The sequence below is a fragment of the Orcinus orca genome, chromosome 10 (assembly GCF_937001465.1).
Source record: "Orcinus orca chromosome 10, mOrcOrc1.1, whole genome shotgun sequence".
NCBI lineage: Eukaryota > Metazoa > Chordata > Mammalia > Artiodactyla > Delphinidae > Orcinus > Orcinus orca.
The window spans coordinates 91,980,687-92,000,842 of record NC_064568.1 but is presented as its reverse complement, the minus strand read 5'-3'; the positions used below and the strand labels follow the sequence as shown (position 1 = coordinate 92,000,842).

The window sequence follows — 20,156 nt, the reverse complement described above, 5'->3', positions numbered from 1 at the left end:
TCTGCCATCTGGCCTTTTATTTATTTATTTATTTTTTGCGTTACTCGGGCCTCTCACTGTTGTGTCCTCTCCCGTTGCGGGGCAACAGGCTCCGGACGCGCAGGCTCAGCGGCCATAGCTCACGGGCGCAGCCGCTCCGCGGCATGTGGGATCTTCCTGGACCGGGGCACGAACCTGTGTCCCCTGCATCGGCAGGCGGATTCTCAACCACTGTGCCACCAGGGAAGCCCCCATCTGGCCTTTTAAAGAAAAGGTTTCCCCAAATGTATGGGCACAAAGTGGGGAGCAAGGGGACAGTGGTGGTGGTAGGATGAGTTGGGAGATTGGGGTTGACATATATACACTAATATGTATAAAATAGGTAACTAATAAGAACCTGCTGTATAAAAAAAATACAATAAAATTCAAAAAAATAAATAAATAAAAGGTTTCCCGACCCCTGTTCTGACCTATGGGTGTGGTCTGTCTCTCCATCTTTTCAGGGTCTTTAATTTCTCCCAACAGTGTTTTCTCGTTTTCACCGAGAATGTATTCTGTTAAATTTATTTCTAGATACTTATTTTTTCTGTGATTGTAAGTAGAATTTATTTTTAACTTTTCAAGTTGTTTGTTGCAGTTATATAGAAATACAGTTTAATTTTGCATATTGACTTTATACCCAGAGACTTTGTTGACTTCATTTTAAATTCCATTTATATTTTTGTAGATTTTTTTGTTGGGAGGAATTCTACAATATCAACTGTGAATAAAGACTTTTGCTTTTTTAAAAAACTATCCTTTTGCTCATTTTTTTCCCTTACCTTATTGCATTGGTCAGGACCACCAGTACAGAGCTGAATAGAAGTGGAAGAGCAGACTTCCTTGCCTTGTTCCTGACCTTAGGAGTGATGTGTTCAGTGTTTTATCATCATGTGTAATGTTGGCTGTGGCTTTTCACAAATGCCCTTTATCAGATTGAGGAAGTTCCTTTGTATTCCTAGTTTGCTGAGAACTTTTTATTATGAAAGGATGTTAGATTTTTTCAAATACTTTTTCTGTATCTTTTATGATGATCATACAGTTTTTCTCCTTTAATCTGTTAATGTGGTGAATTACACTGATTCTTGAATGTTGAAGCAACCTTGCATTCCTGGGGGAAAAAAATTCCACTTGTTCTCAATGTATTATCCTCTCATTGTGTTGGATTCAGTTTCCTAATATTTTGTTAAGGATTTGGTATCTGTGTTCATGAGGTTTAGTCCCTGTCATTTTCTTTTCTTGTAATGTTCTTGTCAGGTTCTTCTGTCAGAGTTACACTGGCTTCATAAAATGAAATGAGAAGTATCTCTTCCTTCTCTATTACTGAAAAGTTTGTGGATGGTTAATATTATTTCTTATTTCGTGTTTGGTACAATTCACTAGTGAAGCCATTTGGACCAATTTCTTTGTGAGAAGTTTTGAAATTACAAATTCAGTTTCTATAACAGATACATAGCTACTTAGGTGGTTTATTCTATCCATTTTAGAACATGGTGTTTTTCAAGAAATTTGTCTGTTTCATCTACATTGTCAAGTTTGTTAGCTTAAAGCTGTTTGCAATGTTCTCTTAATTCTCCTTTTAATGCCACTGGTATTTATGGTGGAATCCTTTTATTGTTGATATTGGTGATTTGGGAGTGAAGAGTGGAAAGCATTGATCTTTCAGGGTCAGGGGTCAGGGTCCCGGAATTAACAAATCCTGTTCTAAAACCTTTCAGTTTAGCCCTAAATTGATTCTTGAGCTCAGCCTCCAGAGTAGAAGACCTCTCTGAGGGATAGAAGAGAAAAAAATGGGAGGGGGCTTACCCCGAGGGAATGGGTAATTGATTTTCCAGACTGAGTGGGTACACCAAAGGAAACTGGGGTTTGAGTGATGAAGGGACCATGAGCCTGTGTGGTGAAGGGGAGCATGTCCAGCTGGCGGGAACAATATGGTTGCACTGAACTTAACCAGCACCTGTGCTCCAGATTACTTCTCAAGGGAAAAGTAGACTCAGTGGCATGTTATTGTAACGTTTGAAGAAGAGTTCAGCCAAGGAGCAGTCAAAAATAGCAGACTGTTTTAATAGATGCTAGCCTTTGGGTCATTTTCACTCAACCTATTTCTGTGAAGTTTCTGAACAGTTCCAAATATATATATATATATATATATATATAGGAATATTTGCATACTAATGTTACCTTACTAAATATTAGGTGTGATTTTTATATTAAAAGTTCACATTCAGATCATTTTGTACTGTGCTTTGGTTTAACCACTGTTTAGAGTTATCCATAATCTCCTCTTTTTCACTTGCAGATAATTGAATCTAACTTTGACTTCATCTCTACTAATTGTTCAGATTATCCATGTTGCTTTTTTTGATTACTTGATTTTTCTTCAGGTGTGTCATTTACAATTTCTTCAATTTACGTTTTTGTTTTTTTTTTTTGCGGTACGCGGGCCTCTCCCTGTTGTGGCCTCTCCCGTTGCGGAGCACAGGCTCCGGACGCGCAGGCTCAGCGGCCATGGCTCACGGGCCCAGCCACTCCGCGGTATGTGGGATCCTCCCGGCCCGGACCGGGGCACGAACCCACATCCCCTGCATCGGCAGGCGGACTCTCAACCACTGCGCCACCAGGGAAGCCCCTGTGTAGTTTTTGAAAAGTCTGTTTTCTTTAGAATGAGTTTGTTTTCAGACAAATGATATTTGTTTATCATTGAAAAATTCAAGCAATATAGAAAAAAAGATTAAAAAAATTCATGCAGTCATCGTCATGAAATAACCATTATTAAATGAGATTCATTCAAGAGAATTCATGCATGTACACAAGGAGAAAGCCTGGCAGATAGATAACTTCATATTAAGGAGGAGTGCTGTATATGCTTGTTTTATGTAAAATGATTCAGTTCAGTACAACATAATTTAAAGTAAGTAAAAGAAGCCAAAGTGAAATACGAAATTGCGGGACATAGGACAGTTATTTCTTCATCTCAAGAAATAGTAGTTTCTAAAAACTCCCTAAAAGGTTAAGAAAATACATGATGAGGATAAGTTGGAATCGCTCTAGCTTTTTAACAAAATTGCATGTTTCAATTTTAGGTTGTATCAATTGACACCCTGCTAAGACAGAGGGAAAAGTAAATGACACCATACTTCAGCCCACCTCCCCTTTTTCTCTCTCCCATTTTTGTTAGGGTTTTGCTGTTTTGTGTTAGTTTAGTTTGCTCTGTTGGAATATCACTTTTTTTCTATGACCATATCCCATTCATTGTTTACTCTTGCACTTATATGCAATTACTGCTGCCCACAATTTCTGTTACTACAGTTCCTTCTATCCCATTATTTTGATTCATCACCTGCTTGGATGTATTTTAAGATCAAGTACTTTTTTCCAGGAGAGCTCTGAGGTGTCAGAGTCCTTGTTTTTGAAAAACTTAAATGCCTTTCTCTTCTTCCATCCATCTTCATGTTGAAGACTTTATGATCTTCTTAGATCCCAGCCTCTAAGGATGGTATCACATCTTTTAAATCTCCTCCCCCACCCCCGCCCAAGAAATCCTCCTTTGAGACTCTCCTGCTCCATTGCGATTGATTACCACCCAGAGCCTGAACTTTTGAAATATTTATTTAAAGGGTGTTTATTGACCCAGAGTCCTTTTGGTTTTCAGTTTGATCTTCTGTCAAGGACAAAGTCTGGAAAGGTTTATTTGTAGAACAGCATTAAAAAGAATTGTAGCAAACAACACACACTGTTTTGGAGCTTTTTGTCATTTAATATTTCTTAAAGATGCTTCTTAAAGATCTTGACGTACGCTTCAGTATGTAAAGACCTCTTTCTCTTTAAAGACTGTGTAGTAAATAGTCCACTGAATGGATATGTCATGATGAATTTGGTGTGACTGAAGGGCATTTAGGTGACTTTTAAACATTTACTGTTAGTGAGAGTGCTGTAATGAATAGCTTTGTATCTGTGCTATTTTTCAGTGTATTTGTAGTATCAGTTCCTAGAAATAAAATTGCTGTGTCAAAGTATATCCAGTTTTTTGTTTGTTTGTTTGTTTTTTAAAATATTACTTATTTATTTTTGGCATTGGGTCTTAGTTGTGGCGCACGGGATCTTTCATTGCAGCACGCAGGCTCTTCTTTGTGGCGTACGGGCTTCTCGGGCTTCTCTCTAGTTGTGGTGTGCGGGCTCCAGAGCGCGTGGGCTCTGTAGTTGTGGTGTGCGGGCTCAGTAGTTGCCCCGCACAGGCTCAGCTGCCCCGCAGCATGTGGGATCTTGGCTCCCCGACTAGGGATTGAACCCGCCGTGTCCCCTGCATTGAAAGGTGGATTCTTTACCACTGGACCACCAGGGAAGTCCCTATCCAGTTGTTTTTAATATGAAATAATTCTTAGACCCAGTAGAGTATTTATAACTTGTGTGTGAGGAATAAAGGATGAAGGTGAACACTCACTGTGTGCCCCCCAACCTGGTTTTAGAAACAGAGCGTTACCAGTGCTTCTGCAACTCCCTGGGTTCCCCCCAGTAGTTTTCTTCCTCTGCCTCTCCTACAAGAGCAAACAGTATTTCGCATTTTGTATTCATTTTTCCTCTGCTTTTTGTTACAGAGTTGATAAATACGTATGACACTCTAAATAACATGTAAAGTTTTGCATATTTTTATGTTGGTTGTAAATTGTATTCTATGGTGTGTATTCCTCTGCGCTTTGTTCTCTTACTTAACGTTGAGGTTTTTCCGCTGCATCCATGTTGATGCCTGCACGTCTGGTTCATTCATTTTCCCTGCTGTGTAGTTTTGCGTTGTGTGAATCTACCCCAACATGTCTATTCTCCTGTTCATAGGTGTGAGGGTTGTTTCTGGTTTGCGGCTGCTACACACAGCGCTCTGTGAGCATTCTTGCACGTCTCTCCTAGTGCATGCACACATGCAAGAGTTTCTCTGGAATATATTCCAAGGGCCAGATTTCCCAGGCCATATGGTATGCCAGTCTTCAGTTTATTTAGGTAACTTTTTTTCATTGAAATATCACATACAAACAGAAAATGCACAAGTCAAAATGCATAGCTCAGTGAATTTTCAGAGTCCCCATTTAGCCAGCTCCCAGTAAAGAAACTGAACACTTACCAACCCCTCAGAAGCCCCCTTGCACCCCTTTTCACTCACAGAGTCTATCCCTTGCCTCCCCAGAGTAACTACCTACTAACTCTTCTCCCCCATGCAAGTACTAACCAGGCCCACCCCCTGCTTAGCTTCTGAGACCAGAGAGACTAGGCACATCCAGGGTGGTACGGCTGTGGATCTGTACTTACCCCTCTGACTTCACAACACTATGGCTGTTTTGCTTGCTTTTGAACTTCATGTACATGGAGTCAGACAGTATGTATGCTCTGGGGTCTGGCTTCTTTCGCTCACCATTATGTTTGTGAGGGGCGTCCATGTTGTAACATGTAGCTGTAGTTTATTCTCTTGACTATAATACAGTTTATTTCTCCATTCTACTCTCGATGGACTTCTGGGTTGTGTGTATCTTCTGTTTCTTAAAAACAGTGCTCCTTTGAACATTTTCTAATCTTTCTCTTGGTGCACATGGATGAGGGGCTCTCTAGAAAACACAGGTGTGCCCTGTTTTATTGTGCTTTGCTTTTTTGCGCTTCGCAGATATGCATTTTTTTTTACAAATTGAAGGTTTGTGGCAACCCTGCATTGACGGTTAGCATTTTTAGCAATAAAGTATTTTCCAATTAAAGTATGTATGGTAATTTTTTTTTTGCTATTGCACACTTAGTAAACTACAGCATAGTGTAAACATAACTTTTATATGCACTGAGAAACCAAAAAATTCGTTTGAGTCACTTTTATTGCAATATTTGCTTTATTGCAATGGTTGGTCTGGAGCTGAACCCACAGTGTCTCTGAGGTATGTCTGTATAGCAAGGCTGGAATTGCTGGGCATAGATACAAGATAATGCCAAATTATCGTGCATTTAAAAGTTTCGTATTTTGTCAAACTGTTCTCCAGAGTGGTTACATTCTTTTAGATTTCCAGCCAGGACATCTTTACAAGAGAGGCTGTCTTCCCCGTACCCTCATTCATGCGGTGTTTTATCACACTTTTTTTTTTTTTAACCAGTCTAATCAGTGAAAAGGGGTATCTTCTTGAAGGTAATTGACACTTAAGACTATATTTTATAATTAAACCTAATTAATGCTTGTTTTTTGTATTGTTTTTGCAGCCTGAGACCTCAGATCATTGTTCCCTTCCAGAGGATCTCGTGAGTATTTCTGCATGTTCTAGCCTAGAGTGCGTCACGCCTTCAGTGATAAGTGCTATAAGTAAATGACAGTAACAGTTTTATGAGTATCTCTCTTTTTTTTGGTTGCTGATCCAAGGGGTTTTTATCTAACAGGATAACATGATGAAAATGCTAGCAATAGTGGTATTGTGGGTGATCCTCTCCCAACTTAAAAAAAAGAAAACTAAAATGTTATTGCTCTATGTTAAAAGGAAACAAAAAGGAAGAAACGGACACCTTGCCTTCCTACAGGGACTAGACTTGTTATACTTGTTTTTCAAGGGCGACTTTATGACCTTCTCTCCACTTGAATCGTTCCAGGAAGAGAACAAGAGGCCCATAATTTGATGGTCTTGGCCCAGACTCAGCTGTGAGAGTGTTTTTGTGTATTCTGACCTCAGCATAACTGCTTTGTCCCATCCCTGCCCAGATGTGGAAGGGGAAGCAGCTGGCAGAGCCTCATCACATTTCATCTGTCTTAGGAAACTTTGCCACCTGAGCTGGCCAATTTTGCCACATAGCTAGATCCAATAGCTGTTTCAGAAAATGATTTTTTAAAATTCTGAGTTTCTGAGTTATTCTGCATTACAGCGATCCAAGATAGTTTGTAGTTTTTCTAGATGTCTGAAACCCAGGGACTGTGACTGATGTTTAGGCAAAGGGAGAATTGACGCCTAGCATGTCTATTCTGTTACATAAAGGGCTGTGTGAGATGCCCGCGTGTGTGCGTGCGTGCGCACACAGACCCATTAAAAAAATAAAAACAGTGGTACCGTCAAACATTTCCATAGTAAAGCAGTGGCCTAGATAATTTCTGGATTTAGGGTACACAGGATGACATTACAGAAAGAAAGGACAAAATAACTTTAAAGAACACTTACAAATACCTTAAGAATATTTCCCCATTTTGCGCGCAAGGAGTCTGAACTTTAGGACAGAGGCCATATTCTTGGGATATAAGAACTTTAAAAAGCTTGGAAGAGTCCCTGGATATTCATCTGCCCGTTATTTATTTTTGTCTTTGGTTAAGAAAGAGTCCGGAGCAGGTTTATAGCCATGTCACCTATACCTGCTGCCCTTTTTCTATTCATATGGATTCTGGGGTTACCTTTAAAGCAGTTTCTAAATTTTGAGTGCCTGTATTAGTTTCCTGGGGCCGCTGGGACAACTTGCCACCACCTGGGGGGCTTAAAGCAACAGAAGGTTATTGTCTCATAGTTCCAGAGGCTGTAAGTCTGAAATTAGGGTGTTAGCAGGGCCGTGTTCCCACTGAAGTCTCTAGGGGAGGATTCTTCCTTGCCTTTTCCAGCTCTGGCACTGCCAGCAATCCCTGGCATTCCTTGGCTTATAGCCACATCACTCCAATCTCTGTTCCATCTTCACATGACCTTTTTCCTCTTGTGTGTCTCCCGGTCCCTGTGTCTCTTCTCTTCTTATAAGGACACATTAGAGTGAATTTAGGGTTCACTGTACTACAGTGTGACAAATTACATCTGCAAAGACCTTGTTTCCAAATAAGGTCACATTCTGAGGTTCTGGGTAGACGTGAATTTGGGGAGACAACTTTTTAACCGAGTGTAGTGGGCATTTCATTAAATATGCTAATAGACTGACTGTGTCCAGCACAGTTTCTTCAGTGGTATGTGTATTAAAAGCGAGAGTGGAACATTTGATGGCATATTGACAAAATTATAGTCAGGTGTCCCAGAATGGTGAGTGTGCTAACACACTCGGAATAGCAAGACCACGTGTTTGTTTACCAGTCATTGAGTTTCTCCTACGCTAAGCCAGAGGCTGGTTGGCGCGCCCTCAGGTGGGCTTCCAAGGAGAAGAAAGCCTGGGGCAGGTAGCAATGGCAGGGTCTCTCTTGGGTCCTGACTTAATTTCCCAACACAGCTGCAAGGCCCAGGAAGTGGATTAGAATGGGAAGCACTTGGGTATGTGGTTTGTTTTTGTTTTTTCCTCCCTTTTTTTTGGGTGGTTTACTTTATTTAATTTTGGGGGGTTCTTGTTTTTTTAAGGCATCTACATTCTGCCCTCTTTGGTCCATTTCGAGTGTCAGGATCTGAACACCCAGTTTTACTCTGTCGGAGCCAGGAAGGGGGTCCATAGAGGCAGCCCTGCTGTGTTGGAGAAGGAACTGAAGCTTTCCTTCTTTTTGGTCCAGCACAGGCTGCTCAAGGGTAGCCAAACCTAAAACAAGCCTTGAGGACAAAGATTGCAAACTGAAAAGGCTTCACGGGCCGGGCAAGTAAAATAAATGCGTGTAGCAGCTGGGAGTAACTTATGGGGGGTGTTAGGGTTTGTAGTAAGCTGAAAAATGCTTGCCCCAGATTTGGACTTTGAAGGGCAAATAAAATGCATCTTGAGATCACAAACCCCTGCTTGATGGCAAGTGGCATTTGCGTGGAGCCTGGATAACTAGCATCAGAGGGTCCCTGAGCCCAGAGTTCTCCTCTACCAGGTTCCTAGAGTTCCTGGAGCGTACATTCAAGATCACGTGTAGCAAAGGCTGCCTAACATAGGGTATGTGGCAGTTTCACTTTAGAAGCCAGGTAAATTTTATTTTTATCACAATAGTTAGTCATCACGGGGCTGCTTTGATCGAATGGCTCCGTATGTTAAATCATCTCTGGAATATGATCACATATTTTAAGACTGAAAATAGCTTTTTCAATTCAGTTCTACATGGAGCATTTTATTTTGATGATTGTCATGTACTTTTCCCTCTGAAGTTTTTTTAGTAGCCTCTGGCAAAAAGCAGTACTGTTTGGACTGCTACTCCAGAGAATAGTTTTTTCTGCTGAATTTTGTAATTTCAGTTATCTTTAGATCCTCAGTTAAAAGGGGGAAGGGATGGGTGATAAATGATTATGGAACAGAAATAAGTTTCTCATGTCAGACTCAAACAAACCTGGGCTTGCGGTAGAGTCAGTGGGGGTAGCTTTAAGACTTACCTGGTGTTGGTGGGGTTTTTTGAGGGAGGGAAAGGGGGAGGCCGTTGCTGAAGATCTGAAAAAACTCGGCCTAGGAAACATTCTCTCCAGGTCTCATCAGGCATTTTTTGTTTCTGATCTTCCTGTGCAGAACTCTGGTCTAGGACTATGGAGTGGGAGAAGGCAGAGTAGAAGGGTTAAGGATGAATGAGAATGGATGACACGACGAGAACCATCTGCATGTACATTTCTTGGTTGCCATTGTCCCTCTTCGTTTTGCTCTGCCCCCTTGCAGAGAGTGTCGGAAGTTTCCAACCATTGGTGGTACTCCATGCTCATCCTACCTCCTTTGCTGAAAGATAGCGTGGCAGCACCCCTGCTCTCTGCCTACTACCCCGACTGCGTTGGCATGAGCCCGTCCTGCACCAGCACGCACCGCACGGCCAGCGATGCCAGTCCTGGGAAGCTGGAGCACTCCAAGGCAGTCCCCTGTGTGCTGGGTGAGAGCTGGTCCTGGCCCTCCCCGCTTTCCCTCCTCCCTCCGCCCTTGCCCTGGAAATATGTGGGTGAGCAGAACGGAAAAGATTTTTTTTTTTAATGTGTGCAGCTTGCTACAAAGCACCTCATTATTTCACGGATCTGGTTTCACTGTGGATCACTCGTATCATTTGTATATATTGGACAGTTAATTTTGCCCTCAGTCAGTGGGAAAGCCTGTAACACTGGTCCAGGAATCATGCCTACGGAGTTCAACGAGCATTTCTTTGAAAGTTGGATAGCTGCATAATTTGATGATAATACCTACTCACTCTGACATGCCAGAAGAAGGTTTTGACCCTATGAGCCACCCTTCTTTTTTCTCCCCGAGTCTTTCTGCTTCTAATTATGCCATTGCTAATCTCAGCCAAACAACCCACTCTTGGAAAAACTTCAGGTCAAGGCAGGCAGACTGATAACCATTTACTTTAAAGGGATCTTTAAAATTCTCCATCAGAATTCTTGGTGTACAAGCAAGAATTGTAGGTCATCTCCTGCACACTAACAAACTTCATCTTTGGTGGTGCAAGTAGGTTTTGACATTGTAGCCCTATCTTAAGGTTTTTAACTAATAACACTGGGCCCTCTAAAAATGCAGGTGTGGTCAAAATCAAAGCTGAAGTGATTAAATCCCAGTATTAATGAAGGAGGAATAAAACAGGCAACTCAGATACCACTAGTGTATACATTTATGAAAGACAATTTGGCAGCATGAATCAAAAACCTTAAAATAGATGTTCTTTGGATGTAGGAATCTATCCTAAATAAATTATCAAAGATTATCAAAAGTAAGTCCAAAGATTTGTGTGGCATTGTTTATAATAGTGAAGTAATTGGATGAAATTTAAGTGCCCAGCAATAGGGCAGTGGTTAAATAATAAATAGGATAATATTATATGTCCATTGAAGTCATATTTAATGACATGGGACACTGTTCTTGAAAAGCAGGTAGGAAAAACAGCCTTTTTATTGCATTTTTTTCTGGCTTTGTAAGAAAAAATATCAGTTATATTTATATTCTCTATTCATAGAAACAGAACCAAGGTTAGACTATACTCCTAAATGTTAACACCGCTCAAGGATTATCAGTAGTTAGTGATTGTTATTTACTTCTATGAACCTATTAATTTTATAATCAGAAAAATTCCAGTGAAAGTTGCTTTTAAGATATATTTCCATGGGGACTTGGCATTCAGTTGGGCTTGGAATTTTGGTCTTGCAAGATGAAGATGTTCTGGAGATCTGTTGGAAAACAATGTGAGTATACTGAACACTACTGAATGGTAACACTCAAACATGATTAAGATGGTAAATTTTATGGCACGTGTTTTTTTTAACCACAGTAAAAAATTTAAAAAAAAAATTCCAGACTTCCCTGGTCTGTGGTCCAGTGGTTAAGACTCCGTCCTTCCAATGCAGGGGACACAGGTTTGATCCCTGGTCGGGGAACTAGATCCCACATGCTGTGTGGCGTGGCCAAAAAATTAAAAAAAAAAAAATTTCCATGCCACAGAAATTGAATTTTTGAAGAACGAATGGGAAAAAAAAAATTGTTTAATTCACGCCTATTTTGTCTAACTGGACAGAGGAAGTGGAAATATTTATGTAGGACAGACTGGGGAGCTTGTCTAGGCTTTCCTTTCTGGTTTCTTTTTGCTCTTCAATTTAGCCAGATTTAGAATTTACAGCTTGTGAGGTTTGCCCATTCTGTGTCTTCTCTCAGTTCCAGGCATGAACCGGTACTTCCAGCCTTTCTACCAGCCCAACGAGTGCGGCAAAGCCTTGTGCGTGAGGCCAGACGTGATGGAGCTGGACGAGCTCTATGAGTTCCCAGAATATTCCCGAGACCCCACCATGTACCTGGCTCTGAGGAACCTCATCCTCGCCCTGTGGTACACTAACTGCAAGGTGAGTGAAGGGTGTGTTAGCCAGCAGCACATGGACACAGATTTCTGTTAAGGAGAGAAGTTGCTTTGACTGTGGACAGAACCTTTGGATCCGGGTGTCTCCACCTCAGGACTCCTGACATGTGGGTAGATATTCTCTGTGTCGGGGCTGTCCTCTGCATCGTAGGATGTTTAAGCAGCATCCCTGACCTCTACTCCCCACATGCCATAGCACCCCCTTCCCCCAGTTGTGACAACCAAAAATGTCTCCAGATATTGCCAAATGGGGGCAAAGTCTCCCCTTCCTGAGAACCACCACTTTAGGCCATGTGTCATCAGAATTCTTCACTCTCTAGTTATATGGTGCAAAATTTGGTTCAACGAGTTCCAGTGACAATACCAGGAGAAAAAAGAATAAAATATTAAAGATTGGATTATAAACCCCTTGAGGGCAGGGATTCTGACTCACCTGATTATCCTCAAGCATCTGAGACCAGCGATTAGCTTTTTGCTGGGACTGAATAAATGTTAGGGCCCTCACACAGTGCCCACCTTGAAAGGGATGAAGATAAATTAGAGGGTGGGCAGGGCGGGACCACGAGTTTTGTTTTCTTTTTAAAGCAGAGGCTTTCCTGATGCTAGTCTTTTTCCAATTTATTAATTTCTTCTGCAATTATCTGAGTGACTGCTGAATGCAGAACATTTTACAAGACTGCCAAAGAAATCTTGGTTAAAGAAAGATATTCCGGTTCCAACCCGGTATTTCACTGGATTAGACTCCAGTCTGAGATGACTTGATTAAGTTTTGGCTATAAATGCAGTTTATATGAATTACACCCAGGTGAGTGGATTGGACAAGGTAGAATTATTCATTTCCTCTCCAGCAGGCTTGAGGGAGGTATTCAATAAACATTTGCTGAACTAAACAAAACTGGTCAGAATTTCCTGTAAATAAGTTGTGAAGATGCACTTTTCAGAAACAGCCTTGGGTTCATTTTTCTTCCCATTTCTTTTTAGTTGACTTTGAAATTTGACTTATACAGGAGAAGAATCTTATAAAAAAAACAAATCCTCCACTTATCAGTGTGGATCTATTTTAATTTGTAATAAGATAGCAAGTATTGTATCTATTTAATACTCTAGTGGGAAAACTCAAATATGGTTGCTTTAAAGGGGTCAGACTTTGAAATGATTTTTTAAATCTTTATTTATTTTATTTTTATGGCTGCGTCAGGTCTTAGTTGTGGCATGCGGGATCTTTCTTTGCGGAGCGCGGGATCTTTCATCGTGATTTTTTTTTAACGTCATGAATACCAACACGTGTTTTAATCTTCTGCAGCAATCCAAGCCAATGTTGTACATGTTATTTCTTTCACATTTTGAGTATATAGTCATCTTCCTGTGTTCAGGTTCTGTTGGAGCTGGGGCTTGGGGACAAGTAGAGGAAAGGCCAGGGTGGGCCCTCTCCCCACTCCGCCACCGCCAGCATGGCCCAAGCCTGTTCTAACTTCGTGACACTGGGCAGAGGCCACATTACTCTTGAATCTTTGAAACAGACCAAGGCCTTGCCAAAGCTGCTGGGGTGAAAAGAGAAAGGCAGTGTCTTTTTTTTTTTTTTTTTAACAAGTTCCTAAGTCCATTCCCCCCATGTCTTATCAGTGATGAGTGTCCAGCTTTTTCTGCTGCCAGTGCAAGCAGCATCCTGGGTTTCTGTAATGGCCTTTGTTGTGTGACTTATTGAATCAGGAATATATTTGTGGTATGGTCTGCCTCCACACTCCTGGGTCAGTCATTCGGGTCAGTCATTCTCTGCGAGGGGAAACTTAGGTGATAAAATGCAGATTGCTATGTGCTTCTTTTGTCCCTTTCTCCTTTTTTTCCTTCGCCAGGCAGACCTTCCTTTGGTCTTACTATATCTTAGTGATAAATGATGGATTCCAGTTACCTGGAGAGGTTGTTTTTTTTTTTAATTGTAGTAAAACACACAACATAAAATTTACCATTTTTACCCTTTTAACCATTGTAAAATGGATAATTCAGTGGCATTAAATACGTATACAGTATTGTGTAACCATCACTTCTGTGTAGTTCTAGAACTTTTTCATTACCCCAAGAGGAAACTCCACACCCGTTAAGCAGAGACTCCCCATTCCTCCCTTCCCCCAGCTTCTGACAACTACTTTCTGTCTCTATAAGATTTGCCTGTTCTGGGTATTTCATATAAACGGAATCATACAATACGTGGCCTTCTGTAACTAGCTTCTTTGCTCAGCATAATGTTTTCAAGGTTCATTCCTGTTGTAGCATGCATCAGCACTTCATTTCTTTTTATGACCAAATGATATTCCATGTATGGATAGACCACCTTTCCTTTATCCTTTCATCCACTGATGGACACTTGGTTGTCCTGGCAATTTGAATAGTGCTGCTGTGAATTTTTTTTGAACCTATGTTTTTAGTTCTTTGCAGTAAATACATAGGAGTGTAATTGCCGGGTCATACGGTAATGCTACGTTTCACTTTCTGAGGAACCAAGAGTTGTTTTTGGTTGGTTGGTTGGTTTTAACAGTTTGGTTTTATTTCCAAACACAGGAAGCTCTTACTCCTCAGAAATGTATTCCTCACATCATCGTCCGGGGTCTCGTGCGCATCCGATGTGTTCAGGAAGTGGAGAGGATACTTTATTTTATGACGAGGAAAGGTCTCATCAACACAGGAGTTCTCACCGTCGGCACCGACCAGCATCTTCTTCCTAAAGATTACCACAACGTAGGTGACTGTAGCTCTAGCAATACCACCACCATCGGTCATGATAAATGCTAGTACATTAATGTTCATAATACAAGTAAAACTCCCGTAAGCACTATAAAAGTTAGAAGGCAAGACTTTTGTAGAATATGCATTTCTCCAAGGGAAGAGAATATCAATCACTATTCCTCTAGGCGGTAGAAAGGAGGAAGGGCTGACTCAGGACAAGTACTAATGTATTCTTCAGGGAAATAACTTGTACAGACAGGACATCAAGGAAATACAGATGAACGAACGTTGCTCAGCAGCTAGTACCTTCTATTACATTGTTTCCATTGCTCTAATTGGATTTTTGTTTCTTTTTCTTTTCTTTCTCTTTTTTTTTTTTTTTGTTAAAGAAATCAGTCATCATTATTGGAGCTGGTCCAGCAGGATTAGCAGCTGGTAGGCAACTGCATAACTTTGGAATTAAGGTAAGATTTGGGGGACATGGAGGCGGAAACAGATGGTTAACTGCTCCTTTGGTCCGAATGTTCTAAGACTTGGAAACTAGTTCCTGATTTTAGCAAAGAATGCTAAATACATTATATCTTTATAACTTTACAATAGATCCTAGAAAAGATACAAAATTTGCAATTGGTTTAATTGAAGAAAGGTAGAGGAAATAGAAACTCCAGCAGCTTTGGAGAGGATTTTAGACTATGATGGGCAAGACTCAAGTGACTCTAAGATGATATTAAAGCAGAAATTCTTGGGACTTCCCTGGTGGTCCAGTGGTTAAGACTCTGCGCCCCTGCTGCAGGGGGCACGGGTTCGATCCCTGGTCAGGGAACTAAGATCCTGCATGCTATGTGGTGTGGCCAAAAAATAAAATAAAAAGTAAAATTTAAAAAGCAGAAATTCTTGACATGTCATTATTGACACAGCAGTGAAGAAAAAGCCCTTGTTTCTGCAATAGTTTGAGACAACAAATAGCAGCTTGGAAATGCACCATTTCCTGCATAAAAGTTAATGAACTATCCAGTTACATTTTCTTATGAAAATCACACTTTGAAAACAAACAATCTTTGCTTTTGGAAGCAGGATTGAATTAGTTAATCCAGGGTTAAGACAGAATTATGTGACTTTTAAAGTACTGTATATTTTTGAGGTATCCTTCTTCCCCAAGGAGAAGGATATTATTTCTTTTTATCTAGTATGTTGCCTTATTCTAATTGTTCAAAATTAGCCAAAATAGAGACGATTACAAAAAAACAAAAATTGTGCAATTCAGTATCTAATTTCCATTAGATTCATTCAAATCTTCCAAATTTCTGGGACTTGCTATGTCTGACTCATTTCTCCTTTTTTAAAAACTTGTTTTGCAAGGACTTTGTTCTTCCATTAAACCAAATGTGAAAATCAGTTTGGTAGAATTGAATTAGTCTTTCGCTGTATTCTCTCTGGCTGAAAGAAACAACTTCTTTTTCACAACGTTTTTCTCTGCTGGAGGAGTTTCGGCGATGAGAAAGTTTTCAGTGGCTCTGCCTAAGAGGTTTTCCTTTTGGTGGAATGCAAGACCTACGTCTTGGATTCTTATATATATTGCTGACAAAACAGAAGAATCTGAGTTGAATGTATAAGAAGTCTGTTTGCATTTCAAAATATTGTCTAAGTGGTATTAAGCTATGAGGTGTTTTAATTGGTCATTTATGTATTTCAGCATTAGATATTAGGGCCAAGGTTTCTTGTTCATTTTTCACTTGGGAAACCCACAGATTATGTTACAAGGAAGGTTAGTCCTAGCCAAAGTCTAGGAGGGGTGCTGTCTTTAATGTTCAGCCTTCCTCTTATAGACTAAAATAAACTAGAAACGGATGGTTCTGAGTTCATCTGAAGTCAGAGAAAGAAGGTGGGGAGGGGAGAATCACAAGCTGTAGCCTTTCTAGTTGGAGAAAATGAGAAATATAGGTCCAAGGAAGAAGCATATTTAGGGGACCTCTGTTATTCTCCCCTTTCTCTAAGGAGACCCTGGGGAGGTCACCCCACTCCCTCGTGGTTAGGAAGTAGACTCCTCCTAACCTAAGAGATGTTTAGCTCGGGGAACCTCCTGGAGCAATTTGAAGAAGTGCTTTTAGGGATCCAGAAATGAAAGGACTGGTTTTGCCCTGAAGAGGATTCACATTTTCAGTTACTACAACCAAGGGCAGTGAAGCTCTTTGAGCCACAGGGCTGTCCACCTGAGAGCAGCTCCCACCACCACCAGCATCAGAAATTTGGAGGAGATAAAACGGTCTGGGTGTGGTGGGACCAACCTGCTTTGGCCAAGCCTGTGAGGCCATACTTAGATATAATGACATATGATTTTTTTTTTTTAATAATAGTCATAGGGAAGTTAAGGCCTGTTTATAATGCTAAAGGAATTTTGCTACAGACACAGATATTTCATAGGACAAAACCACCTCTTTAACTTAGTTTTTTTTTTTCCGGTACACGGGCCTCTCACTGCTGTGGCCTCTCCCGTTGTGGAGCACAGGCTCCGGATGCACAGGCCCAGCGGCCATGGCTCACGGGCCTAGGCGCTCCGCGGCATGTGGGATCCTCCCGGACCGGGGCACGAACCTGCGTCCCCTGCATCGGCAGGCGGACCCCCAACCACTGTGCCACCAGGGAAGCCCCTAACTTAGTTTTTAAGAGTGCCTTTTAATTTATGGAATACTGTTTAATAAAAGCTTTCAATGTGCATTTCACATGCTAGTTCATCCAGTCTTATCATTTTGGGATTCGAGAGGAAACAGTTTGAGGGGCTTCTCCAGCAGACCACTCACTTACTCCTTGCTAGAGCCTGCATTGTTTGTTTTTAACATCTACTTGGGCTCTTATTCACACTGCCCTCTTTTTTTTTTTAAATTTATTTTAATGAAGTAGTGTTGATTTACAGTGTGTTAATTTCTGCTGTACAGCAAAGTGATTCAGTTATACATATAGGTATGTATACATTCTTTTCCATATTCTTTTCCATTATGGTTTATCACAGGATATTGAATATAGTTCCCTGTGCTCTACAGTAGGACCTTGTTGTTTATCCATTCTATATATAATAGTTTGCATCTGCTAATCCCAAACTCCCAATTCATCCCTCCCCCTTGGCAACCACAAGTCTGTTCTCTGTGTCTGTGAGTCTGTTTCTGTTTTGTAAATAAGTTCATTTGTGTCATATTTTAGATTCCACATATAAGTGATATCATATGGTAGTTGTCTTTCTTTCTGACTTACTTCAGTTAGTATGATCATCTCTAGGTCCATCCATGTTGCTGCAAATGGCATTATTTCATTCTTTTTTATGGCTAAATAGTATTCCATTGTATATATGTACCACATCTTCTGTATCCATTCGTCATTGGACATTTAGGTTGTTTTCATATCTTGGCTATTGTGAATAGTGCTGCTATGAATATAGAGGTGCATGTATCTTTTTGAATTATAGTTTTGTCTGGATGTATGCCCAGGAGTGGGATTCCTGGATCATATGCACACTGCCCTCTTTTTAAAGTTGTTTCTCTAATAATATAATAATACATTAACCGGATATGAAACTCATTTAACAATGTCACTGTACATTTATACTGCATCCTATTCAGCTTCCCTGATTGTCTTTTTAGGTGACTGTCCTGGAGGCCAAAGACAGAATTGGAGGCCGAGTGTGGGATGATAAGTCTTTCACAGGCGTCACAGTGGGACGAGGAGCCCAGATTGTCAACGGCTGTATTAACAACCCAGTAGCACTAATGTGTGAACAAGTGGGTTTCTTTAAGATTTGTATTGTAGATAAAGAAAAGAAAAAATGGTCTCAGTTTGCTTGTGTGCAGTATTAATATGCTTCTAAATAATATGTAACAACCCCAAAATGATTTCTTGCCCCCTCACGCCCTCTGAAAAGTAAGTAAGACCAAGTATAGTTCTTCCTTTCTGCAAAGGTGGAACTAGAAGACTTAAAATATTCCCCGCCCCCGCCCCAAGGTCTTCAATTGTATTTGTGCATTATTCACAGGCCACTTGATTAGGGTCGCCAGGTTAAGCAAACAAAATTACAGAATGCCCACTTAAATTTGACTTTCAGATAAATAACAATCATTTTTTTAGTTTAAGTATGTCCCACATATTACACGGGATATTTTGCATGCAATATTTGGGACATACTTATCTTAAAAAAAAAAAGTATTCATTGTTTATCTGAGAATCAAATCTTTCATCAGGCAAACCTACCTAGTGTCTTTGAAGACCTATGGTAGGCCCAAGGATTTTTCTGAGCTATTTATTGACAGTCAATTCAATTTCAACTTCTGTGAGCGTTCGTGTGTTTGTGTGCTCTTTCACATGAGATTCCACAGAGGAAATAGGATGTCAGAGCAGAGAGAGGCGGTGCACAGCAATACTGGCTGGAAAGCTGTGGAGGGCGTGGCATAGGAGCTGTTGCTGGCACGCTGACATTCGCAGATTCCATGCTGGTTTTTCACTGCCTTACTTTGCTGCCATTCCCCAATCAGCATTTGTTTTTGAGAGGTCCTAGACCCTTTTCTCCATGAGAGCTCTGTCTGATTTCAGCTTAGAACCTGTACCTGTTTTTTCCAGGGAAAACTTTTCACCTTCTTATTCTTATTATTTTGAAGCTTGGCATCAGCATGCATAAATTTGGAGAAAGATGTGACTTAATTCAGGAAGGTGGAAGAATAACTGACCCCACTATTGACAAGCGCATGGATTTTCATTTTAATGCTCTCTTGGATGTGGTCTCTGAGTGGAGGAAGGATAAGACTCAGCTCCAAGATGTCCCTTTAGGAGGTATGGGGAGAATGGTGTTCTGATTGTTCCATCTGAGTCTCATTCTAACCTGAGCTTGATTAGCGGTAGCGTCATTCATCCACAAGCCTGGATGGATGCAACAAGAATAGCCCTTAGGAGCGTTCCTTTTGAACTGACCATTCCACAGAGGGGAGCAGAACTGCCTCAGGGACCTTTAGATGCGTGCGTGTGTGTGTGTGTGTGCGCGCGCATGCACATACGCACACATAATGCTTTACACAATAGCCAGTGTTTAAAAAAATTATTTAAATGTTTAATTTTCAATTTTCCAGAAGAGCTTACTTTTAAGGAAGCATGTGGTAAGCTCTATGTGAATAACAAGCCACCACATAATGACTCTTCTAGATTGGAGTTCCTGTGTGAAAGGATTCCTTTTCTTTTTTGGACAGTAGGTTGAGATTTTTTTCCAGTATATTTTGTTTAAGAATGCAAGACTCTGTATTATGATTTAAGAACTTTAATTCAAAGTTTTTAGGCTTTGGTACTAAATGGACAATATTCACCCTTTAGAAAACCTGACTGTAACAGCTCATTTCCCTGCGGGCGCCCACTGAGATCTTACTATATTGCTTCTTAAATTGATATTTATTTAACCTACAATTTCATGACCTGAATGTATTCACTTGTAATTCTTGGAAGCATGTCGGAGTTTCTTACAGTACGAGCATTTGAATCCAATTGGCAGGGTATTAATTTGCTTCAGCTATGTGTTTCTGTGCAAGGGGTCTCAAGTCTCCATCCTGGAATACACTCTGTCTCTGTTTGGGGTACATTTCTCAAGAGCAGGGACTGTCTGTCTCCTCTTTTTATCCTCTCTCCCCGCCTGCCCCACGCCGCCAACCCCCCTCGCCCCCCGCCCTCCCCACCGCGACCTCAATTCTTCGCCTCTGAGACCAACCCACATTCT

General features: G+C 40.8%; 1 protein-coding gene across 7 annotated transcripts in view; it reads left to right on the top strand.

The window, feature by feature from the left end:
• The window catches only part of KDM1B (lysine demethylase 1B), a 55,840-nt gene that overhangs the window by 12,833 nt on the left and 22,851 nt on the right, over window positions 1–20,156 (top strand). For all 7 annotated transcript variants that reach the window (XM_049716358.1, XM_033434839.2, XM_049716359.1 and 4 more), the window contains 7 exons: window positions 6,241–6,279; window positions 9,532–9,736; window positions 11,497–11,681; window positions 14,252–14,428; window positions 14,806–14,880; window positions 18,049–18,186; window positions 19,057–19,228. In XM_049716358.1, the coding sequence (XP_049572315.1) occupies window positions 6,241–6,279; window positions 9,532–9,736; window positions 11,497–11,681; window positions 14,252–14,428; window positions 14,806–14,880; window positions 18,049–18,186; window positions 19,057–19,228 (991 nt within the window). The remainder of the gene's footprint in view (window positions 1–6,240; window positions 6,280–9,531; window positions 9,737–11,496; window positions 11,682–14,251; window positions 14,429–14,805; window positions 14,881–18,048; window positions 18,187–19,056; window positions 19,229–20,156) is intronic.